This window comes from Cryptomeria japonica, chromosome 8, assembly GCF_030272615.1.
Source record: "Cryptomeria japonica chromosome 8, Sugi_1.0, whole genome shotgun sequence".
NCBI classification, from domain to species: Eukaryota; Viridiplantae; Streptophyta; class Pinopsida; order Cupressales; family Cupressaceae; genus Cryptomeria; species Cryptomeria japonica.
The window spans coordinates 10044773-10070361 of NC_081412.1; the positions used below are offsets into that span (position 1 = coordinate 10044773).

The 25589-nt window shown below is 38.0% G+C and overlaps 1 protein-coding gene across 2 annotated transcripts in view; it reads left to right on the forward strand.

Annotated features, from left to right (window-relative positions):
• LOC131054977 (uncharacterized) overlaps positions 1-21154 on the forward strand; it is a 78061-nt gene extending 56907 nt beyond the window's left edge. For both annotated transcript variants that reach the window (XM_057989582.2, XM_057989581.2), the window contains exons 6-11: positions 19149-19298; positions 19493-19563; positions 19700-19760; positions 19882-19970; positions 20099-20383; positions 20531-21154. In XM_057989582.2, the coding sequence (XP_057845565.2) occupies positions 19149-19298; positions 19493-19563; positions 19700-19760; positions 19882-19970; positions 20099-20383; positions 20531-20683 (809 nt within the window). In that variant the 3' untranslated portion in view covers positions 20684-21154. The remainder of the gene's footprint in view (positions 1-19148; positions 19299-19492; positions 19564-19699; positions 19761-19881; positions 19971-20098; positions 20384-20530) is intronic.
• Positions 21155-25589: the final 4435 nt, after the last annotated feature.

Below are 25589 nucleotides of genomic sequence, written 5' to 3' on the forward strand. Positions count from 1 at the left end.
GTAGTCACAAGCATAGTTATCCTTCATGGGATACTTGTCGAATGAACGTACCAATCACAGACACCCACTGGAACTATTGCCCCAGGACTTCATTGGTTCACACCACAAACAACAAACAAAGAAAAAAATCATGCCCATCACGGCTCCTCTAGTCACTTGTGGACATCCTTGAGTAGCATAGTTACATAATCTCTCGCCAAATGATAAAAGATAAAAATTAACTAGGACAAAATCTAGCAGCCATATTGATCTGTGTCTTCGTGTGATTGCTTGATGTGATAGTTGATAATGTCTGGTTTCAGAAAGTTGCGGACCCCTTTTAAGATTGACCTATCTGGTTTCGAGTGTATCCTCTTCTGTTTAAGACAAGATAATGATCACGTGATAAGGATAGTTGATACGATTGATAAGACTTGTTCAGTTTGATTGCAGATGCTTGGTTTAAGATAGCTATATCCTTTGTGAACTTCATGCAAAGTGTTTGTTGGATAGCTGCTAGGATATTTGATTCTTGCAAGACATGTTATTGCAAGTTTTCAATTGATTTTTCAAAGTTTTTGTTTATTGTGGATTGATATTTTTATTTTTTATTTTTTTGCCCCTTTTTGGCAATTGTAGTGGATTTTAGCAATTGCCAGAGATTTTGATAGCAATTGCGTGAGATTTTAACATCAATTGCGGATAAATATTAGCAATTGCGTGGGATTTTAACATCAATTGCGGATTTCCATTTTCTAGGCTTGATTTTCAATGTTTTTGTATTTTTGATGTTTTTTTATTTTTTTCAACTTTTTATGTTTTTGATTTTTTTGATATTTTTACAATGTTTTTGTTTGATTTTGAGTTTTTTGATGTTTTTGTTTGATTTTGAATTTTTTGATGTTTTTGGTATTGATGAAACATGACTTGCCATTAATTGATAAAGATAAGACTAACTTGGAAAAAATTCTAGTAGTCATACTCATCTATGTCGTTGTTTTGATTTGTGTGATCATTGATAGGAATGTTTGGTTTCAAAGAGTGAGTACCTCGTATAAGATCGATCTGTCTGGTTTCGAGTGTACCCTTCCTTGTATAAGACATGTTGATGTTTGATAAAGTTTGATCGATAGATTGATTAACAAGACATGTGATCAGTTTGATTGTAGACTTTGAGAGTTTGTCTGTTATTGATTTGATTTGATGGATGGCCCATGTTTTCTTGCTTTGATTTTTGATTTTTGATTTTTTGATTTTAATTTTTTTTTATTTTTAATGGCTTTTTTCAAGACATTGCGATTTTTTCGATTTTTTCAGGGCATTTTTTGGATTTTTTGAGGACGTTTTCTGATTTTTTAAGGATTTTTTCAGCTATGCCCCCAGTATGTAGACCTATATGACATGATGATATAGGTGATGCACATGGAGACAATGAATTTTTGACATGAGCTAAGCTAATGCAGTATACAAGATGAAGATGCAATTCCTATTCAAACAAGGATGATTGTGTGCGTTCTTCATTCTGAAATGCACTAATTGAATTGAAGGTGTGAAACGTTTCAGAGATAGGAGTTCAATCCGTTCTCAAAAGAGTTTAGACCATCCAACCTAACACACTATGTAACCACGATTTATGAATGGAGGCGCGGAAAACTTCACCAATTCTTGAAACTTTGATCTTCTTTTTTCCCATGTGTGTGCAAATGAATTCATTTTGACTCTTATAACCATTAAAGACCCTTGGAATCCTATGTGGCCAGCTACGTGAGTTATTTTAACTTCAAAAGCATCCTGGATAGAGCCTCGCTGCCAGCAAGCTTTTAGGGCTTCGACGAGGTTATGCATTGTAATCTCTCAAATATTGCTCAATTGCCAACAGGTATCCATAGCTCTGCTGGAGTTATTTGCATGTTCCCATAGTCAAGCTTTTATTGTCGCACTTGTATGCGTGATATTTCAGTAATATATCATTGTTTATTTTGCCTTCAGATGGATATTGGTATAGTATTTTTCTTTTCTTTTCTTCATTTTCTTGCGTTGACTTGTAAGTAATAAAACCCACTTGGGTATGACAATTACAGCGGCGCTGAAGCAAAATATTGGATTTTTCACTAGCCACTTGACCAACTAGGTATCTGTAATGACTTAGAGCTATTGATTAATGTGTGATATATAGCAATTGATAGATTTTGGGTAACAAGTTCCAATGGTAAAACCTCTACACAATCATGGATAAAGCCCAATTGCAAGGTGATTTTGAAGATGAATGACTAAAGGCCTCCTAAAGACTTCATAATCAAGTATCTAGGAAATGAGACAACCTTCGTTCCTTTTAGTGCAGACAGGTGAATGACTTGGACAATTATCATGTTTTTATTGATGCAGCTATATGAGAAAGCAATAATGATATGCAACTATATGTTGTGCAATGGTGATATGCAAGTAACTGTGATGTACTCTGAAATGAAGATATGCAATGCAGTAAAGAAATATGCAAATGCAGTACTGAAAATTGAAATGAACCCACCCTTAGATGTAATATCTTTTTAGGTGCATATTGTTATTGAGCTGGTATGAACTTTGTGTAGATAAGTCATTGGTCTTTGTTTGAAGAGTTGGATGAACCTGTCTTTTTCAATAGGATATTCAGCTGAGTGTCTTTCATGCATAGTTTTTGCTATAGCCTCCTTATTTTCAAACCAATTCGGTTGTGGTAGATCTTCTTGCCCCCAATCTTTCAAGTGTGGGTGTATGAGGCAAATAGATTCTGGTTTCAAAGTTGTGACATAAGTGGGTGCTATGCCTGTTTTTATTGATGCACTTGAAGAGTATGATGAAGCCAACCAGGTGTTGATCTCATTGGCTGGTTCTATGTTTGTTTTTGTCTCCACATTGGCATTTGACGATGGCGCACATACAATTGTTGACAAATTGCCCTGTGTAGTATGATTTGGATTGGTGATTTCATTGATGAGGGGTTCATGAACAACTTGTGTAGAGGCATTGGGATCATGAGGGAATCTTGTGAGAGAAATGGTAGATTCATTTGGTGAGATGGAATCTTGTGAGAGACATGGAGGATTATGAGATGGAAATGATGGGATGGAGGGATCTTGACAAGAATCTGGAGAAATAATGAGATCTTGTTTAGGACATGAAGGTAAAGGTATGCTTTGATCTTTACTTGGAAAGGGATTATTATGAAGGATAGAAGGGCTATCCTGATCTTGCTTAGGAGGTGGATGTTGGATGGGACTTGAAAGAACATCTTGCTCTTGAGAAACAAGGGTGTTATTATGAGTGGAATAGAAAAGAATGAGGGGATCATCATAAGACTCTTGATCGGTGGGATCTTGATAAAAAATTGGGTAAGATGAAAGGGTTTGTCCTTGATGTTGATTTATTTCATGACTCATTTCTTCTGATTTTGGATTATCCTCTCGACACTAGGAAGGAGTTTGGATATGCATGGGAGATTCTTGGAAGGTTTCAACATTTTGACTTGATGAGAAAGGATTTTGAATGACTCTCTGAATCATGACTTGGATTAGATTGGATTTGTGCTATGGATACCCCTTGGGAGATTGTGTTATTGAATAGAGATGGTGTGGATTGCTCTTGTGTAACTTCAAGGGATGATGAAATGGTGGATAGATATGATTGATTTGGACTTTGGTTGAAAGGGATTTGGTTTGGGTTCAAAGAGTTTTGGTTTTGGTTGAAAGGGTTTTGATTTGGGTTGAAAGAGGTTTGATTTTGGTCGAAAAAGGTTTGGTTTGGGTTGAAAGAGTTTTGGTTTTGGTTGAAAGAGTTTTGGTTTTGGTTGAAAGGAGTTTGAATGTTGAGTTGATGTGATTGGTATGTTTGATATGTTGGGTTGAAAGAAGCTTGAATGTTTGGTTGATATGATTGGTATGTTTGAATGATCTCACAAGAAAAAGAAGGTTGGCCTGATAATGATTCCCTCGTGGTTATCACTTCTCTCATCATTTTTTCTAACCAGTCCCTATGGTTGTTAGGACTAATCATGTTTCTCATTTGTTGTTGCAAAGTATTGATTTGTTGAGCTAAGATCTCTATGGATAGTGATGGAATAGGAATGGAAGGGATGAATTGTTCACCTTCCCTACAAAATGCATAACGCCAGTCCATGATGTTTGCCTGATTGGTTTGGACCTAGGATCACAACATGTAAGATGTTTTCTCCATTTCTAGAATGTTGCAACGTTTGATTGATTTGTTGATCTTGACAAGCTTGTTTGCTGCGGGGTTTTGATCTTGTTGATATTGAAACTTGACTTTGTTGAGGGGTTTGATCTCGTTGATGTTGAAACTTGACTTTGTTGAGGGATTTGATCTTGCTGATGTTGAAATTTGACTTTTGTTGTGACCATTTCACACATCGCCCCATTAAAATGGGGACCCCCTCTTTTTGCTTTTGTTTTGCCTGTTCTTCTCTCTGTTTTTAGGGTTTTGAGTGAGTGAGTGAGTGAGTTGTCTGGACTAGGGCTAAGCCTTAGGGGTTTCTTTTGGATATTTTTCAAGCTGAGTCCAGTCAAATTTTGAAAGTTATTAAGCGTCCTCCCGAGGATTGAGATTGAAGTAAGATAAGTCTGTCAGGAAGGTCAGATATGTCTCAGGTTAGGTCTAGTTAGGGTTTTTGAGGGAAAATTCAAATTTTGTCTAAGTGTTAGTATTTTGAAGATGAAATTGTATATTCTTGCCTAGGTAAATTTTGATCAAATTTCGGAGGCAAGATGATGCCTGAAACAGAGAAAGTGCTCCTGTCCTTCACTGGAGGCCCAGGGCGAATTTCATACTAAGTGCAATTTCTTGTTTTGCGAGAGCTTGCTAACTGATTCCTGGCCTTGAAGATGACCTAACTCTGCCTTGTGAAATGATTGGAGACCTAAATTTTGAATATTTTAGCCAGAAAGGACAAAAGTGCTCCCGTCCCTCTCCAAGGGACCAGAGCACAAATGTTATTTTATGCATTTTTGTCACTAACTTTTCTATTTTGTTTTGTGCAGGGTCTTCCGGAATGATAATTGGACATGACTTGATACTTTTGAAGATTTCGAAGGCACAAAAATGGTGAATTTTGAAGGTTGAAAGAAAAAGTGGTCCCGTCCCTCTCCAAGGGACCAAGGCAAAGTGCTCCCGTCCCTCACTGAAGGACAAAGGCGAAAAGGCTTATTTGAGCCATTCCTGGCCTTGTTTGGTCAAATTGAAACATCAAAGGCATGGTGGAGGACGAAATGAACATGATAAAGCATCCAGACTTGATTGAAGACAATGAAATGATGAAGTTTTTGCCTAGAAGGTAAAAAGTGCTCCCGTCCCTCACTGAAGGACCAGAGCACTTTTCTTTATATGCACAATTTTAGACCTTTATTGGACATTAACTTCTATTCATAGCATGAAGTAAGATGAAATCTTCCCTAGCAAAGGAATTTCGAGACGAAAAGTGAGACAATTTGGCTTAGAGGGCAAAAAGTGCTCCTGTCCCTCACTGAAGGACCAGAGCACTTAACATGTTATCTAGCCTTTCTCACCAATTTTGGACAAATTGAGGCCAAGGCGCAAGTTTGTAAAGGTGTTTAAAATGCCTTGAAGTGGAATTGAGATGCGAGAGTTGCAAATTTTGACGACAAATTGCAAAAGTGCTCCCGTCCCTCACCAAGGGACTAGAGCGCTTTTTTCAAATATGACCATTTACCTTGCATTTTGAAAGGATATTTTTATTACCAAGGCTCAAGATGGAGTGAAATACGATATTCTACGCCTTGAGGGTAAATTGAAGATTAATGTGATCAAGAATTCATGCAATGGACTCAAAAGTGCTCCCGTCCCTCACTGAAGGACCAGAGCACTTTTTATGAAATCAACAAATTCTCTCCGAGATTATGGTAAGGCAAAGTTGTGTGAGATGGTAAGGATCCTCTAAAACATGGTGAACAAAGGTTTGACTTTAAAAATTGAGAATCCTAGCCTAAAAATGAAAAAGTGCTCTTGTCCCTCTCCAAGGGACCAGAGCGCTTAACATGTGCATTCATTGTTTTTTGCCATATCCTAACGTTGACATCCTCCAAATCGCATGAAATGCCAAAATCATCAACTTCAAAATATTTGAAAAATTTTAATTAAATTGGCATTTAATAAAGGCGCATGGCATTTAATAAATTAATTTTGAGCCTTAGAAAATCGAAATTTTAATTATAAAGGCATTTAAAATTAATTTTTATTAAATTAAAATTGAAAAAGGAGCGCTTGAAGTATATTTTTATCCATTTTATTAAGTCGGCCTCTTCTTTTTTTAATTTTATTTATTTTTTGGCCTATTTTGCCAAGTCGGCCTATGGGGAGATGAAATGGTGAGCGCCCTATATAATGGGGGTATTTTGAGCAATTTTAATCATCATTCATTCATTATTTCAAGTGCGATTTGAGGAGCAAGGAAGGAGGTGCGAAATCTGGTCTAGTTGGAGCGAATTATCCTAAGTGTTAAAGGCTTAAGGTGGCGGAGTTGATGCTTGAGAAGATTAAAGGAGGCGCATTTTACTAAAGGAAGGACTTCAATCTACATTTTTGCCTAGCGAATTCTCCTTATTTTTGCATCATTTTTTAGAATTAATTCTCAAGTGGAGGTATGGCAAGATCATCCTAGTCCCAATGATGAGATTTTGAATTTTGAACTTCAAGTTTTTGAAAATTGCATAGTTAATTAGGAAATGATAACTCAAAGATTTATCATGAAGTTTCCTAATTAAAATCTTAAATCTTCCTTTCTACTCTATATTTCTACGTTGCAAAATATATTACTCATTATGAAATGTTGTGTAGGTGTCAAGATGGCGACCCCAAAGGCAAGAGCATCCACTAGTCGTCCAGCTCTCATGAAGGAAGATCAGAGGAATGAAGAATTGGAGACTAAGATCGTGTCCAAGTGGAGCAACATTGGAGATACCAACTTGGGAAACTTCAGCGTGAGGAAGTTTCGAGAGGTCGCTTACATTGGCAAGCCATCACCCGTCGCAAGGAGAATAATTGAAAGTGGCATCATTAAGGTGGCCGGTTTCCCTCCAACGGTCCAGTGCCATGAGCTGATGATCGAGTGTGCTCGCCATTATGACCCACAATCAAGATCAATCGTGTCCAAGGAAGGGAACACTTTGGCTTACCTTTCAGAGGAGGCTATAAGTGAGGCTCTCCATCTTCCAGAGCATAAAGATATGATTTACAAAAGCTTAGAAGGAGCCAGGTCGATGTATGAAGATGATCTCGACTCTTGCTTGAGCATCATCAATAAGAGTTGGTTACTCAAAAGTCGTCCTCGCCTGAGCAAGATTCCCAACACACCACATAGGATCGACTTCTAGGAGGAGTACAGAGATTTGATAACTTTGCTCAATCGAGTTACAGGGGCTCCTCAAGCCTTCTATTTTGAGAAGTGGATGTTCTACTTCATCCAAGTGATAGTTCAAGGAAAAGGAACGATTCATTGGGCTAGAATTATTAGCCATTGCTTGGACGTGCAGTTGAGAAGACTAAAGGCTACCAAGTCATTTCACATGAGCTCATACGTCATATATGCCTTGATCAGGAGTTTCGAATATGCAGGACTACCTCACAGAGGAGTGATCGGAAGAGGACCCGGAGAAGTTAGAGTTTGTGAGTCTTATGTTCATTTGCATCATCCACCAGGAAGTGACTACAAGTTAGTCAATGATACCTTCACGATGAACATCACTAGGATATTACAAGGCGGGATTCACAATCGACTATCTCAAGATGCACAAGAACTTATAAAGTGGTACGGTGCTTGGTTCATCCAGTTTCAAAAGTTTACATATATCAGAGTCCATGGATGTCCTTCACCCCCCTACATGTTGCTGAGGTATCCGACAGACAAGATAGTGCTACTTGAGGTGGCTAGGCAGTTGGCAGACTATGCGAAGACATTCAGACACAGGCATAGAAATGGAGCTCCCGTGCCCATCATATTGGGGAATTCAGTTGAGGTATGTCCTAATGCTCTAGCCTTAGATGATGCAGAGAGGGAGTTGGCCTCATATTCATTCACGTTCTTTGCCTCAAGGGAGAATTTTGATCCTTATGGGTATATAGAAGAAACATATGGTAGGAAGTACAAGCACGAATTTCAGGTAGAAGACTTTTGGATGAATCTCTCAAGTGATTTAGAAGTGAAAAGAAAGATGCATTCCAAATTACCTTTAGATTTCATCAGGAAATGCAAAGTTTACAGAGTGGCCGATCAAGCTCAGGGCAGTGGCAGACATCTCTAGTCATCCTATGATAGAGAGGACAAAACAGTGAAGATAGATTGGAACGAGCCTGAGATTACAGACTTGAGAGCTTTGATGGCTCCAGTTTTGTCCTGTACTCGTAGATGGGTGGATGTACAACATCAAAAGTTAAGAGAACAGAACGTACCAATGACTTATACTTTGGAGGAAAGACCAGAAGAAGGAGGAGCAAGTGCAAGTGAAGACAATTCTCATCCTAGAGGCACGAAGAGGAAAGAAAGACCCGAGAAAAGGGAACCCTCCAAGAAGCAAGAGGCTAATCGAGATCGCTCATCAGGTACATCATCTCGACATGAGAAAAGGACAAGTCAAGCTGAAGGACAAGAGATGGCGATGCCTGACGTGGATGAATCTATGGAGTCAATAGTACAGAATGATAGACCTGAAAGAGGGAAGGCACCTCAGCATTCGTCAAGTCGATCTCCCCAAGTCAATGAGCTACATGAAGACAAGAATGATGATGAAGTGACATCTCCCCTTCGAGAAGAAGAACCTTTGCCTAAAGAAATACAAGTCAGAGAGACAAGATCCGCCATTCCAGATTGGTTGAAGGAGAGATTGACAAGGGTGATTGTGATTGAGGATGAAGATAATGTGATTGGCTTAGAGAGCCTTGTAGGAAATTCTTAGGAAGTAACGGAGAAGAAGAAGGCCACCAAGATGTCCAAGATGATCAGAGATGAGACAGGGTCCAGGAAGTTACAGATAGCTACACCAGCAGTGGACAAGTATGAAGGTGAAATCCTTGCAGAAGAGTATGATGTAGAAACATTTGAACTTGGTCCACTTACTGTTGAGCAGGCACTGGATGAGGCAACCGATTCATTTGAGGCACTTAAAGACAAGCTTAGGGAAGAAATGGAAAAGAATAGAAAGCTTGAAAGAGAGGTCGGTGCTTGGAGAGGCTACTTTAGCCATCTCAATCAGCCCTTGGGACGTCAAGATCCAGCAGTGTCTCCTGTGCAAGCACTTCCCCTTGAATCAGTTGGCGAGGCAGAGAGAGTCAAGAGCTTGGTTCAGCTTATGAGCTCTTGGATGGACAAATCCCACACAGTTGCCTTTGAATTTGCAACAAGAATGATGCAGACAATCCATCGAGCTATCCAGGTCCTTGAGATCGTCCACAACCTGATGATAACAGTAGCCGCTTTCACTCACACGAGATGTTATCATTCCTGTTCTACAAGTAATCAGGCAAACACCAAGGAAGATCCTAGCACAAGAAAAGATAATGGATGGAGGAGCTCATAGTTACTCCAGTGGTCAACTCTACTCCAGATGAAGGAGGTTCTTTTCGAAGACATCAGCACCAAATGCAATCAAGTTGAAGGAGTCATCCATCCAATTCAGGACAAGGTATTTGAGGTGTTATGTACCATTCTGGGCAGAAGGATCGAAGTTGAGACAGATGTGGACCTTCAAAAGTTGGAAGAAAGGGTCAAGGTCATCTTTTGCAAGGATGAGAATGTCATCACAGATGGGCAACGGGATCAAATGTTCGCTATTATGCTCCTGATTGAGAAGATCAAAGAACTCGAACCTGGATGGGATGCGGCTCTTCTCAAGGCCTTTGATCAGGTTATCCACTTGGAGGAACGAATGAGGAATCTTCCCGAGATTCCTATTGCTGAGATTGAAGGAATTGTGTCCAGATTCATTGCATATGCTAAGAAAGAGCATTGGAAAGGGAATAAGGTTCTAGAAGAGAGGTTGTTGTAGATGATGTGGTGCCTTAATTATCATTGGTCTATGTTTCCTAGATTTTTGTGCCAATTAAATATTTGGCTATGCATTTAATATTGTTCAATAAAAGGGGAACTTTTTGTAACAAACCCTAATTAGGGTTTAGGTGTCAGAGTCTCAGCCGTTGATCTTCGTTCGATCTGGGCCGTTCATTGTAATTGAGGATGCTATATATACCCTCACTCATTTTCATTTTGTCATTAGAAATGAGATATGAGATATTAGATGAGAGATTAGAAATCAGATTTTAGATTTTAGAGAGAAGAAAGTCATTTTGTAGCAAGATTGAGCATTGAAGAAGGAATTTCAAGCAATTGTTGTCTATTTTGGCTTTGAGATCAATAAAATATTGAAGTTATGGTGTTTTATTGCAATTCTTGTGGCTATCTTCATGGTTGTTTACTTTCTTGAATCATTCTCAATTGAAATAGTATTTAAGTTTGAAGGACTAAGTGTTGAGCTTGATCTTTGGTGAGATTCACGTTCCAAACCACTAGCTTCTTACTGATTGTAAGGACGCCTTGTGTGGTCAACTGGAGATATTTGGATTGCTTGAACCTTCAATCATTCTTGGACTATTGATACGTACCTTTGTGGTAGTATTTCTAATTCTTGATGATTTGAAAATCACTAATCACCTTAGAAGATCGCATCAATTCCAGTAGAGTTGTAATTGCTTGGCAATACTGAAATTGGTAGAATCTTACCAAGTCTAGCCTACATTGAGTCATTCTTAGGATTAGATTATAATTCATCTCTTGCAAACCCTACCTTTTGATCTTTTTTGAGAACTTGCTAGTTTTAGGAAATTCTGTTCCTGCAGCTCGGAAAATGTAAGGCCCCTTGATGAAACAGCATTCACAACGACCACTGGTGCTTATCCACACGTAGAGACCCTACATCGAAGAACCTTGGAGTCATCTTGATTGATCCTTTTTCGCGACATCTTCAGCAATCAGAGGCTTTATTCAAGAGAGGATAAGGTACCCTTGGGTATTTTATTCTGTGTTTGATAGTGTACAAAATACACGTCAACAACTTTGTTGAGGGGTTTGATCTTTTTGAAAATGTTGCAAAGACACAATAGCAAAGAAATGAAAAACAACTTGGCATGATCAAAGAGAGCACTGTTTGAAGGACTTTTTCAAATCTTCATGAATCTTGAGATCTTTTTCAAGACCCCATTTTGTTTTCGATGGTATTTGGTTAATCGATAGCACATCAAGCAGACTCTCCTAATGGTCAAAAGGTCACAAGTATTACCACAACCCACATCTTGATATTCCGTTAGCTCAAACAACCCTGTCACACCCTAGGGTGCACCCGTTTTTTTCCCTTTTTCCGGAAATTAGACCAAAGAAGATTGCTTCTCAATTGACCCGTTATCCTGGGAGATATATGGTGAGTGTCTTGGGGGCGGATTCTTCCCCACCCTTGCACTGTGATAATCCAAGTGTTTGGTTACTGACTCAGTTGGGCTTCTAATTTCTAAGGTGTTTAGAAAAGGTTCCGTTCGAGTGGTCACAATCAACAATGTTTTACACTCCGTTGAGGGAGGTCTCCCAGTTTGTAGAGGCTACACTCTACAGATTTTAACGTGCCGTATAGGCACTGAGGGAGGCATAACGCCGTTGTGACAACATGTATCACTCATCACATATGATTTTCATCACATACGCATTTATTTATAGTGGCTTGGATTACTTGGCTTTAGCCGTTGCCACTTAGGTCGTTCCCTCTCACTTGTCCTTATGGGCTACTTGGGAGGCAGACCTTCTAAAGGTGTTATCCTAATGCAGAATATGAAATAAAGCATGAAAAAGGTGGGTTTGGCTTTTTGATCACCCCAAAAAGGGGAGAGCATATACCTATCACCTTGAAGACATGAAGAACAATGATTCCTTTTAAAGCTTCATTGCAATGTTTTCTAAACTATTGGAGACTTCGTTCCAAAAAGGCATGGGGTTCATTTTAACCATCATAGCAATGATGAAAGTTGTATTGTTCTTTTTAACAACACCAATTTTTTTTTTTCTACTCTAACCCTGCAAAGAAAAAACGTTAGTAGACATATGGTGGGCTATCCAACCTAATTTTCTCAGTTACAGAGCTTTGTCTTTTCACAAACAGAGAGTAATCTTGATATAAACTAGAACTAAATAAAGACATAATGCAAAAAACCCAAACTGGCAATTGCGAATTACTATGATAGCAATTGCGAATTGATGTCTGAACAATTGTGTAGCAATATCAGGTCAATTGCTCATCAGTTAAATGCAAAAGAATTTTTTTTTTTTAGACAGCAGCAAAAGACAGAAGATAGAGATTTTATTCTGCAATGATGTTATCCCAAATCACACGAGCCATCACATCAATGTTGTCATAAAATTTGTATTTGGCAATGAATCGGTGGATGCTTCTATGATATTTGGGCGTTTGCTTCTTTTTCTTCAATTTCGCGAAGCTCTCTTTCTGCTTTTAGGAGTCTTTGGTATGTTCATTGTTCTCTCCTATGCTGTCTTGCCCTCCTTGCACCTGAGATTTTGAAGGTTACCTTTCCTGCCATTGGATTAGACACATTTTATGCAAAAAATGAGAATTTCCAAAATTGAAAGATTTTTATGGGTTAGTTGCGCATGATCAACTAATTAAGAAACGACAAATAATTTTTTTTTTCTTTCTCTCTTTTGAGCAATTGCGGATCATGTTAGCAATTGTGGTGGATTTTATTGTCAATTGCAACAGATTTTAATGGCAATTACGGAGAAATATTTGCAATTGTGAATTTCTGTCTGATCAATTGCATATTCTTATTTTCCTGGGCACTTACGAATTTGCAAAATCAACCAAAATAGCAAATGAAGGTTAGATCTATTTCACGTCGGGTTCACCAAATGTATCTAGGTGTAAATTAAGTGTAAATGACATAATTAGATTATCAGAGTGAATCACCAACTCTAATCTAATCAAATTACTCCTAAATTACAATGACATAACATCGAATCAATTGCATAATGAAATTAAATCTAATTTAAACTCCCTCAATTGATGTGATTGAAGCTTCCATTGCTTTTCTCCATTATTGTTGATGTAGGTGGATCTCAGGTATTGCATTGATTTCCTACATAAGATGGACAATAACTTTGAAGACTATGATTCTAGAATTCTGGATCCTGTGATTCTCGCTTGAAATGAGAAAATGAGGTTGAATTTATAGATTTTTAACACAAAAGAGTTGAGAATTTGAACTCAAGTGTTGATTGATAAACAACTGAAAATGATTGAGGAGTCAACTGAATTGATTAACCAGTAGATTGAATAGACTAGCTAGTTGACTGAGTTGATGGATCAGATGACTGAATTGATTGGAGAGATAAGTGGATTAATTGATCAATCAGAAAAGGTGATTGAGAGTTAAAAAGGGTGATTGATGAGTTAATTGAGTTGATGGATCAGATGACTGAATTGATTGAGAAATAAGTGGATTAATTGATCAGTCAGAAAAGGTGATTGAGAGTTAAAAAGGATGATTGATGAGTTAACTGAGTTAACTGATTAGATAACTGATCTGATCAATCAGTTTTGATTTTAGCATGTGCTGTAGGATTTTGAAGTTGAATTTGATTTTCATTTTGAATTTGGATTTTCGAATGTTGAAATGCACATGAAATTAACTGAAATTCACATTTGGTGAAATGTTAATTTGGAAGAAATGAAATTAAGTGATTCGAATTTGGGGAAAATGAAATGAAATTAATTGGAATTAGAATTTCGGGAATTAGAGGTCTGAGGAATAATTAATTAATTTAAATAATTTAAATGAAATTATTTAAACATTAGAAATGAGTCTAATTAAATAATAAAGATTATTTAACTAAGGAAAATGTCGCAATTAATTAATATTTGTAAGAGGATTAATTGATTAAATTGATTTGAGAATATAATTGAATAATTAGAAGTGTTGAATGTGATAATCAGAAGAACAAATTAGTTTAATCAAATAATTAAAGAATTACTTAATTAAATAGACGAATAATTAGTATGCGATCAATGAGACATTTTTAGGTGTCTACACTCAACATCTCAAGCTCGCTCAATGTGGTGATGATGGTGGGAAGCATTGTTATGGTCGAGTCAATCCTCCATCTTTGCTTGCTTATCTTGCCCTGAGGTAGTTGTATGATTTTTCCGTTATACTTCAAGGTTTTGAGCTCTTCATGTCATCATGATGCAGTGAGAGTTCCTGAATACCTCAAAATACTTCTTATGTAGTCACTTTCCTTGATACCCTTGTGCTTGCCAATGAAATCCTTCCTCTTGAAGACATCTATTTCCATGTTCCACATTGAAGTTGTGATGATTGTTGATACACTTTATAGCATAGACTTTCATGTTGCAGGATTCTGATCTCCCTTGTATCTTGGACCTTGACCTTGATGTGGAAATTTCCTCATTGTAGTACTGTTCTGATCTCCCTACAATCTGGCCCCTTTGATTTCCTCCTTTACCACCTGCAAAACAAACAAGTAGGTATCAAACACACATAGTATACACTTAATTTCATCCATCTTTTATTCCTTATAACTCTGATTTTGTCTGATTTGGATGGTTTTAACACTGAATTGATGCATCTGATCCAAAGACATGTCTGATAATGCTTAGGAATTTCGCTGATGTTGGAGGTAGATGAATGAATTTGCCTTACACTTGATGAAATTTGCTCCTTTTGGTGACTGAATTCACTATCTTTGTGATGAAGTTCGCTTCCTTTGCTGATTATAATCACGGCTTCTTCTCTTAAAATTCGCTGCTCTGCTATATAGAAGGAGAATTCGCTTTGTAATTCTGATCAAATGACTGATTTTGACTGTAACCTTTATAGGCCTTTAAGGGAAGGGGTGTGTGTGAATTTGCTCCAATTGATGAGCAATGGAAGTTCGCTCCATTGTTTGACCAAAGGAAGTCCACTTCAATGCATGAGCAATGGAAGTCGCTCCAATTGAGGAGCAAAGGAATTTGCTCTAATTGATGAGCAAAGGAAGTGATTTCAAATTGCTATCTCCAGCAGTTTTCATCAAGTTCTCCATCAATTGATCTCTTTCAATAAGCAAAAAGGGAAATTCGCTCCTCCAAAGTGGCAAAGGAAGTTCACTTCCTCTAAGGAGCAAAAGGAAATTTGTCCAATTGAGGAGCAATGGAAGTGAATTTCGCTCCAATTGAGGAGCAAAGGAAATGACTTAAAATTCAAACTTTCATCATCATTCCATCACTTCTTCATCAATTTGTCTTGAGGTTTTGCTCTCCATGTGAATTCGCTCCAATTGAGGAGCAAAGGAAATGCATCAATAGTTTGCTCCTGTGAATAGGCAATGGAAGTCGCTCCTAAGGATGAGCAATGGAAGTTACTTGAAATCGCCAAAATGTTCATTCCTATTGCTTCGCTTAGCATCATCACAAGGAAGAATTTGGACAACATAATGGGCAAACTAAGAAGTTCGCTCCTCTCCAGCAGCAAAGGAAATTCGCTCCTAACGATGAGCAATGGAAGTGCAGTTTGCTTCAAAGCATGAGCAATGGAAGTCACATCAAACGGAGCCCAATTTCTTTCATGCGACCTACCTCTTGATAAAGTGCAATCAACCCCTTTTGATGGCAAAGGAAGAAATTTGCTTTGATGTCTAGGCAATGGAAATCGCTCTTGTCAGAGGGCAATGCAAATTTTCCCATAGATAGACAAATTTTGCCCTATGCGACCTGCCTTTCAATAAAGTGCAATTAACCCTTTTGACTTGACACCTCATCTCACGTCGCTTCATTTCACATCTCATAGGAAGGGCAAAGGAAGGCAGTCAATGCCAAGGAAGGGCAAAGGAAGTTACTGTTAATGCCTTAGTCATTCATTTCATTCCTATCCCTGCAAGCAAAAGATGAGTCATCCATTCCAAAAGCCTTGATAACTGGCTGTCTTCATTCCATCCAAAAGAGAGAGATGTAACTTGATTTCCTCCTGGCTTCTTGAGCAACTATACTTCTTCAACGCTAAGGCTAATAGCAAAAGACTCTACAACTGCCAGCGGCTAAGCTAAGACAACTAACCTAGAAAGCGAAAAAGTTGGGATCCCCATTTGCAATGGGGCGATGTGTGAAACCGTCACAACAGTAAGGGAGAACTCTGAAGTTCTTGGACGATGAGTCTTGTAGAGTTGTTGGTGTGAGCTTAGTTGGTCTTCGTGAGCCCGGTTATGCTTTTAGAATTGATTTATGACCTTCTAGGAGCTCTCCAAACTTATTGGAGAAGTTTACTATTTTTAGAAAGTCACCCATTTGCTTTAGATCATTGTCCTAAGACATAAAGATCACTTTGATATGGTCAAAATTGCATAGTTGTGTCGATTTGATACTTTCCACATCTTGTGTAAATTATCGAATTATTAAATAATTATTACTCAAGTTGTCTAATGGTGAAAGTATTAAAAAATACAACCTGGTGAAATTATTTATTAAATAGGTTTTGAGTTGTGCATCAAATGGGATTCGTAGGCAAGGGGGTGTTTTTACATATTGGGTTATAATTTTTTTAGGAAAAAAGAATGCTGTGGAGGAAAAAAGGAGTTATTATTTTTTATTATCGATATTTTCCCTCTAGAAAAGTTGTCAAAGGAGGATGAGAGCTCATTTGAAAGGTTAGGCATGATATGCTATTTGCTTTTGCATATGGAGAGAACCTGTGTTCATCACAAATTTTTTTGATGGAAACCCTCAGGAGATCTCTGGTCTTGGGGATGAAAACCCCCCTAGCTGGTTAGTGTGATTTCATTTAGGAATCACCAGTGACCTACTCAATGAAGTTTGAGTTTTTGTTGCAGTATGGGTGATTTTGATGTGTTTTGATAATGTTCTGTTGCTAGAGTTTGTAGTTGTGTTTTAGTTTTTCAAATTTTTAGTAGCGAATTGAGAGTTAAATTGACATTGGCTGTACATCCCAGGTAGGTCGTACCATTTTTAACCTGGCCCTAACATTCTGGAACCTTCATTGTGGGCATCATACTTTCCCTTCCCCTGTTGTTTTGGCTGCTAACAGTGATATTGTGATGGCCATACAGTTCTAAAGGAGCAGATTGAAGTTGTGAGGGCAGTGCCATTCTCTAGGAGGCCATACGATAAATTGGAGTGTCTCTGTGAGGAAGGTGTGTGAGTTATGGACTGAAGCGCTGCAATATTTGGAGGTTTTTAATGTTGATTTGTGCCATTCAGCTTGTTGGAGGATAATTGTATCAAATCTGAGTTGATCTTTTGGTGTTATCATGAGCTTAAGGGGGCCGTACAATCCTCTGTACTGACTGTAACAGAACCATATCAGAACTGCACGTCTTAATTTTGTAACTAGTTTGATATGTTCTTCTTGCAATGTGATTTGGTGAAGTCCCGGTGTGTTTTGAGGTTGTATTTCAGCCTATGATCGATTTGAGGTGTGTTGGGCATGAGCTGGTTGTGTTTTTGTATGATTTCCTTGCTGATTATACCTGTTTGTAGCGTGTTACAGCTGATATTAGACCTGCAGCCTACCTTACTATCATCTATCTGAGGTACCCTGCTTGTTGGGTTCTTATTACTTTGATTATCCATGTATATTCAGCTTATTATGGAGTGTTGCAGCAGTTATGTGAGTTGTATTGCATTTGATATATCATTGTAATACATTAAATGGTAGTATCGCTAATGGGCTTGGTCACTGCTTTTAAAAGTTTTGTTTACCCTGCTGAATAAGTGGAAAGGATTGTAATTGCTCACTCCATTGAATAAGTGGAAGTGCTTAATTTGCTCACTTCACTGAATAAGTGGAAAGATTTGTATTTGTTACCCACTGAATAAGTGGAAGCTTTGTAATTGCACTCCGCTGAAGAAGTGTGAAATGCCTGAGTTTATTGTATTGTACACTCTGTTGAATAAGTGTCAAGTGTTCTTTCCTTTCAACTATTCCATAGCACTCCACTAAAGAAGTGAGTTAGACAGCTTGCCACCTAGTGCATTTTCTTTTAGTTGCAATCTAGATAGTTGTGTGGTCTTTTCAGCATATGTTTCTCACCTTGCTCATCAGTGGAATTGGCTGATCAGAAAATGACTCGGACATTGCATTGCATCTCATTTTTTGTTGAAATTTTTCAAAAATAAGATAAAATAGGGGAAGTGTAGTTAGATTAAAGACAGAAGAAATGATGGAAGTGAATGAATTGCAATCTTGCTATTGAAGATAGTATACGCTTGGCCTCTACCTTTTTCCACAAGGGTTTCTCCATGTAAATGCTGTGTTGTGGAATGTTCTTCTTACGTTGCTGATTTGTGCCATTCTTTATTGCTCCTATCATATGGTGATGTAATGTTCACTTTTTTGATGTTTTATGTTCATCTTAGGTAGGTTTATTAAGCATGTTAAAGTGGCTGATTTTAGCATTACAAGGAGATGAATATCTCTCTGGTTTTTTATATTAAGGCAACTTAATTTTCAGATTTGGCTGATTTTAGCATTACAAAGGAGATGAATATCTCTCTGGTTTTTTATATTAAGGCAACCTAATTTTCAGATTTACATAGAATCTCAGAATTCCATATTGTAGTGGTCTAAGCCTTGTATCTCATCGATTTTAATATTGGCTTAGATACAAGGCTTAGACCACTACAATATGGAATGATAGGAACAAAAGGTCCATGGACAGAGCCAGGACTACATGAATCCTTTTGGGTTTCCTCTCATCTGGATCCAGAGGAGGGACAAAAGATGTTTGAATGCAGAGACTCTTAGGGGAAGAAGGGGGTAACAAGTCAAGAGGTATCTGCATAGGAGGATGCTCAAGATCAGGATTCGATAAGGCAACACACTTTTGATTATTTAAAAAACACATTGTTACAGTTGTTATCTAATATGTTAATTTTTCCAAATATTTGGTTTTACTAGGTTGGTTTTGCTCGGGACTTCCACTAGTTTCTTTATTTGTTACTTATAACACTAAAATCTTTTATGGGGACAATCTTAGATTATGTAAAACTGCTATGCTATGATTTAAAAAATGAGTGATGATTGATGTTATTAATGTGTACCAGTTGCACCTGTACGAGTTGCATTTGGGTATGGCTCAAGTGGTTCCTTTGGAAGACCAGTACCAGGCTTTTCCAGGGGAGGAGGTGGAGGAGGTGGAGGAGGGGGTGGTGCAGGCAGCTTTCGGGGAGTTGACAAAAAGCCATCAATCGATGGTATAAATGGATGACTTTATTTCAAATTTGTTGTGCCTCTGAAGAATAATACAAGTTAGAAAGTGATTTTCTAATATGTTAGTGCTGCCTCTAAGGGTAAACGGAAATTTTCTTTTTCATTTCTAAAGAACTGATCTTTTTATTTGTTCATTCTTATTTAGTGATGCATTTGTTTGCATAACTTTTCTGGTCAGATGATGCCTATGAAGGAATGCTTATAGATGATAAGACTGGAAAACGATCAAAGCAATATGATGAACCCATGGTAAGCTTCTATGATGTGTGACCTTACTATATTTTTTATTTGAATCCCTCCAAATTTATGCTGGGCAGCTGGAACCTTTACAGAGTGACCTTTCAATATTCTGATGGCTAGTTTATGTCACCCTGATGACTTGCAGGATTATTCTACATACTATCCTATTTCTCTTCCTTTGAGGAAGCGGTACTCTGGAAAATCTGGTAGTGTCCTTTTTCCATGTTCTTTACAGAGTTCCTTAAGCACATAACAAACAACAATTCATTGGTGGAGATGTTATAGTTTTAGTTGTATTAAGGGCTCATTTGTGTATATTGTTTACAGAGATTCTAGATGAAGAAGAATTTGGAGAAGGATCGACTAACACATTTGACGAGGATACCATAGTTCCAGCAGAAGAGCTTGATTTATGGGTTTGTTACATGGGATTAATTATTTCTGCGAATACTCAACCTTACCTGCAGATTTCTATCTGCAAATTATTCTTCTTGTACTCCTGAAACTTTTCAAGTTCTAACATTTTTCAATTGTTTGCTTGCAGAATGAGAGCAACGATGACAGAATTCTTTTTTTCCAGCTTCCAGGTTCACTGCCATTAGGCAGGTTACCTGTTGTCAAGGCCGAAAATGCTACTGAAACTAGCAGTGGTGCAAATGGTAAAGATGTTAGCCGGTCAGATGATAAGTCAGCTAGCAGCTCTGGTGCTTCAAGTACTAGTAATGAAGAAAGTTTTATTCTTGAAAGGCTGCCAGCAGGATTCATGGGGAAACTGCTTATATATGAGAGTGGTGCAGTAAAGATGAAGCTTGGTGACATACTCTTAGATGTAAGTTGTAACTGTTTCTATGCTTCTTTTTCTGTATTCAGGGGATTGCATTTGTTTTGTGCACTTTATATTTGCAATGAACATAATATTCTTCTTCATGCACATTATCTGATTCAGTTTCGTGGCTTGTTCAAAAAATTGCATCAGGCCGTACCTGGATCTGAGTGCATTTTTGCACAGGATGTTGCTGCAATCAATTCAGTTACCAAACAGTGCTGTTTTTTAGGTGATATAAACAAGCGAGTAACATTAGTTCCAGATGTGGACAGCCTTCTCCAAAACACAGTTGAAATAGGTTAACTTGCCATCCAATACAAGTGACACTTGGGAGAAAACTTGCGTTCAATATATTGTGTGCATCAGAAATCAAAGCAGGACACTCATATTGCTTTTTGGAAGCAGGAATTTCATTGGCACAGATTTATTATGATCTATTCTTGAAGCATTGGATTTGCAGAGAAATCCAATCCAAGCCAATGTTGCAAGGTTGAAGCTAAAATATTTGTTGTGCAATCTTTATTTTTCTTCGATCTTAGAATTAGTTCATTAAAATGATAGTTTTTTGGAAATGGTCTTGTTGTCACTGAACAGACCCCCTTTCGAGAGCATCTGGAAAGCTTTTCTGCTTAAGCATTATGCTGAAAATGTCACCAGATGATTTGTGGTTCCCCTTTCACATGATGTATATTATTCTTACAAACATTCTGTTCAAAGCTAAATAGTTGTATGATCATTGACAAGCAAAGAATAGATAATCAAATTTTTGAGGCAGCTGACATACCAAAGTTTATGACATTTTACTTTAAATTTCACAGGTTTCAGACAGGGAATGCCAACAGGTACAGAGGCTGCCTATTGAGCACTGCAATGTTATTTAACAAAGAAACCTTGCACAGAGATCCTGAAATCTAAGTTTGATGCAAGTCATTTAACCTCCACCATAAAGGAACTTATGGATTTATATCTTGCAATATTATATATCAGATGTTTCAGCTGCATAGATAAATCTTGTTGCAGGTTGTGAAAGCATTCACTATAGGAACAACTTGAATCTGAGAGACATGCTATTTCCACAGTCAATATTAGTGATCATTAGTGCATCTGGATTTAGCTGTGACAAATTTTTGCATCAATGCTTTGCATCACACTCTTTGATGCATCATGAGGATTAGGAAAAGCTATATCCTAACACGGAAAAAGCCACACACAGTTAAAGCCAGAAGCATTTATGATCAACTTGAATCTTTTCTCCTGACATTAGACAACAGTGTATCCTTGACAAGTTAGTTCACAATGTAAGCTTTTACCCCTCAAACAATTGTTTTGTAACTTTGTTTAAAACCCTATCCAACTGACTATCTTTCTCCTGATCCCAATGATGGCTACACAGCTTACATTGAGCACGTGTCATTGTCACTTAATAACATGGCATATTATTGAGAAAAAAATCCTTTGTACAAATAAATCAGGCTCAATTAGTGCGTTATGCCAACTCTGGGCCAGTCAGATTTGAAATCCTTAATACAAATAAATCAGGATTAATCAGTGTCTTGTGCGAACTCTAGACTATTCAGATTTACCATAAGAGATTTCAAGTACTACGATTTGTTTTATCCTTGGATGTGACAGGTCTGTTTGTTGCTCACCCTGCAGTCATACATCCTTTTTTATCGGTGCATTTAAATTGACTGTCTTCAATAATTGAGAAGGGGAAGAGTGATTCTTCTCCATATCTGTTCAACAAGGCACACAACCCCACCTTGATTATATAGAGGACATATGCATTAACAATCAGCCCCACTGGTTTTCTGATTAGTAGATATATTATTCAACAAGGCACACAACCCCACCTTGATTATATAGAGGACATATGCATTAACAATCAGCCCCACAAAAAAAGTACTGAAGTGCTAGAAAGAACTTTATGTGTGAAAATGAAGTAACTAACGCTAAAGCGAATGGATGATCCCTTTGGCCACATAAAGGTTTTTCATTTACTTCCAAATAATGTTCTCTAGAGTAGGCTCCACATTTCAACCATTTAGAACCTTCCATTTGTTTCTTTGCTTACCATTCGTTATTTGTTAACTATGTGTGCTTTTGTTTTACTTAAAAATTTAGTTTTCCAACTTTAGTTATGAGTTTGCTTTAACGATTTAATTATTTTCAAAAGTGGTGACTTCATCTAAAAGCATGAAGTACTTGTTGGCATTAGATTGCCATTGATGGCAACAGTTGAGAAAATGTAGTGGACAAAGATGCAAAAGATGATAAGTGCCACAGAGAGCAAGTACAACTTGATAGAGAATGTGCAAAGCGATAGCTCCACACCTACAAAGTCACTAGTTAGAGATGCAAAAGCATACAGAGACATCCATTGGACAGAGAGGCAAATTAATAGAGGTTGTGCTGTCTCAGGTTGGCAAAGTACAAAGATGTTGGGTGATAAGTGTCTTAGAGGTAGATTAGATTGGCTAATACGGTGTTGCATCAGGTTAGTAGGGTTGTGCAGGTTGAATGAATATGCGTGGAGGTTGCATGGGGTCAATGGCCTCAAATAAGATAGAGAGGAAAATGAAGTTAGCTATTGGACTTGTAGGTGGATAGAGGACCAAAGCCATAGAGCTGTGATGGCATGGGGCAAACAAGTTTGACCAATGATGGCATAGAGAAAAAGTGTTGTTGCCGCATAACATAATACATCATGTTAGTCTCACATGAAGATTTAGAAGGAAAGCATGGGATGTGCTATTGGGACTGGTAATTGGACGAAGAAGTCATTAGCCATTGAGTTGGTAAGGCATTGAGTAATCTGGTTTGACTCAAAAAGTGTAGTTATAGGTCATGTTAATTGCACAAATGTTACAGGGATAGCATAACACATCGTGTTATTGCTATCGCTATCTCGTGGTCAACTCTCTGCATTGACCAAAGGCTACCGCGATAGGAGAAAGGAGAAGCGCATAACACAGAGGTTATCTCTATCTACGAAACTACAAAAGGTGACTTGGGATGTCAATAACATGATAGGTTCTCACCCCCGTTATCCCGCACTGAAGAAAGGTGAGACAAAATACCTTGCGGGGTAACATAAAAGAAATGCTAAAGGCGTCCCTCGCTATCCCACGACAACGAAGAGCGAAGTCAAGCAACTTCGCGGGGAAACAAAATGCATAGCAAATAACCTACCTCGCTATCTTGCAATGAGTAAGGTAGAAGTGAGATGACCTCGCTAGGTGACATGGATGTGAAGCAAAAGGCGAGCCCTGCTACCTTGTGCCACAAAGAACGAAAGAGAAAAGAACTCGTAGAGTAACAAAAATGAAGGAAATAATGGCTCCCCGCCATCTCGCAACAAGGAAGCAAGAAGACGGAAGATCCTATAGGGCAGCGGGATGTTATTTCAATGTGGCGAAACCGGTTCCCCGCCATCTCGCATCAAGGTAGACCAAAGCAAAATAGTCTTGTGGGGTAATGAAGAGAAGAGAAGCATGCTGCACCCTACCATCCTGCAACGTGGAAGACCAAAGTTAAATGGTCTCGTGGGGTAACAAGGGAAAGTGAAGAATGAAGCTCTCTGCCAACTCGCAACCAAGAAGCTTAAAAGAAGATGGCCATGTAGGGTAAGGAAAATAAAAAAGGAAAAGGTTATCTTGCTGCTATACTTTGCAATGCAGAGAATGTGATAGAGTTTAAGGTCGTCGTGACCTTTTGAGGTGATTTTGTCGACATGTTGCCAACTCAATAGACACAGAGGTCCACGTGGCAGTTGACCGACATGGACTGAGCGACTTGGACGTCGATTTTGAAGACATGTGGCATCCAGGTGTATATGATATACAGATGCCGGTGATGGTGCTCTTAAATGAGGTAGTTGTCTATCTCATCAGACTAGGTCAAGAGAGGATGAAGAAAACATTGATGGCGACTAAGTTGCAGACTGTTTTTTGTGGCTCAAGGAAGGATATCATATCTCATCGGGCAGATGAAGATTACTAAACTTACTAACCGGTACACGGAGAATGATCCGAAGACAAAAATGATGCATTTAATACGAACGACCAATCTGAGAACATTTTTAAGGACAAAGAATAAAATCTTTTGCGGTGAAAATCTTCAAGATGTCAAAACTGAATAAACTATTTAAATTCATTCTTGGGGGGGGAAATTATTGGTGTACAGGGCTGATCGAATCGAGGAGTTGATGTGATTTGATAGTGGTAGATGAGGTAATTGAGTTGGCAGAGACAGACAAGTTGTTGGTGATCAAAGACAAAGAAGGAAATTTTAGATTAGGAGAGTTGAAGGGAAGTGAGTGAAGTGCATTTAGCTGCAGAGAGGAAGCTGAAAGCCAAGGCAAACGATAGTAAATAGAGGACTAAGAAGGCAAAACAAAGAAGACAAAAAGGGTACAACCAAGAGGTGAAAAAGATCAACAAAATAGAGGATATAAAATAGAGCACACAAGAGAGAACACAAAAGTAAATCTAGAACATCTGCACCACACAGTGACTAGCAAATGGAGAATGTTTGAGTTTGGGATGAACAAAGAAGAAGAGAAGTGTGCAAAACATAGAATACAGAGCAATGAAGAGAAACAAAGGGTCACAAAGAAGTTGTTGCCGCATGTGTTGGTGTTAGCAATCCACAATTACCATGCGCTTACAAGGTATCTAATTTTAGCCAATAGAAGGGCCTGTTTTTGAAAAGCCATCTAGTTGTATCCAAGATTTGTGAGAACCTTTCCCAAGACCATTGTTTACCAAGCTTTCAAATCAGTCATTCTCAAACTAGTATTATTTGTCTTAACATCTCAATCCTCTTTTGTTAAGGCTGGCCTTACCTTGGAGAGTATTACCTATAGTCAAGTGATCATAGGGGGAGCAAATCAATAAGGGATTTGCACTATTAGTCAATAAGTGATCTGCATTATTGAGGAGCAGATTGAAGCTACCTACTTTAGGTGTGGTAAAAAATAATTATTTATCTACATTTAGTCTAATAGTTTTATAGATTAGGAAAAGATTGACTGCTAAAGATTTTGTGGTAGTGTAGATTCATTTATCAATCCAACCATCAATATGGAAATTAAAATAGTAGTATTTGATATGTGTTTGGTTTGCAACTCGTCTTTGTTTGTATATTTGTTTGTTTCAATTTTCTCCTATTATAAGAAGCAACAAATTTCTCTATAAGCCACAATCAA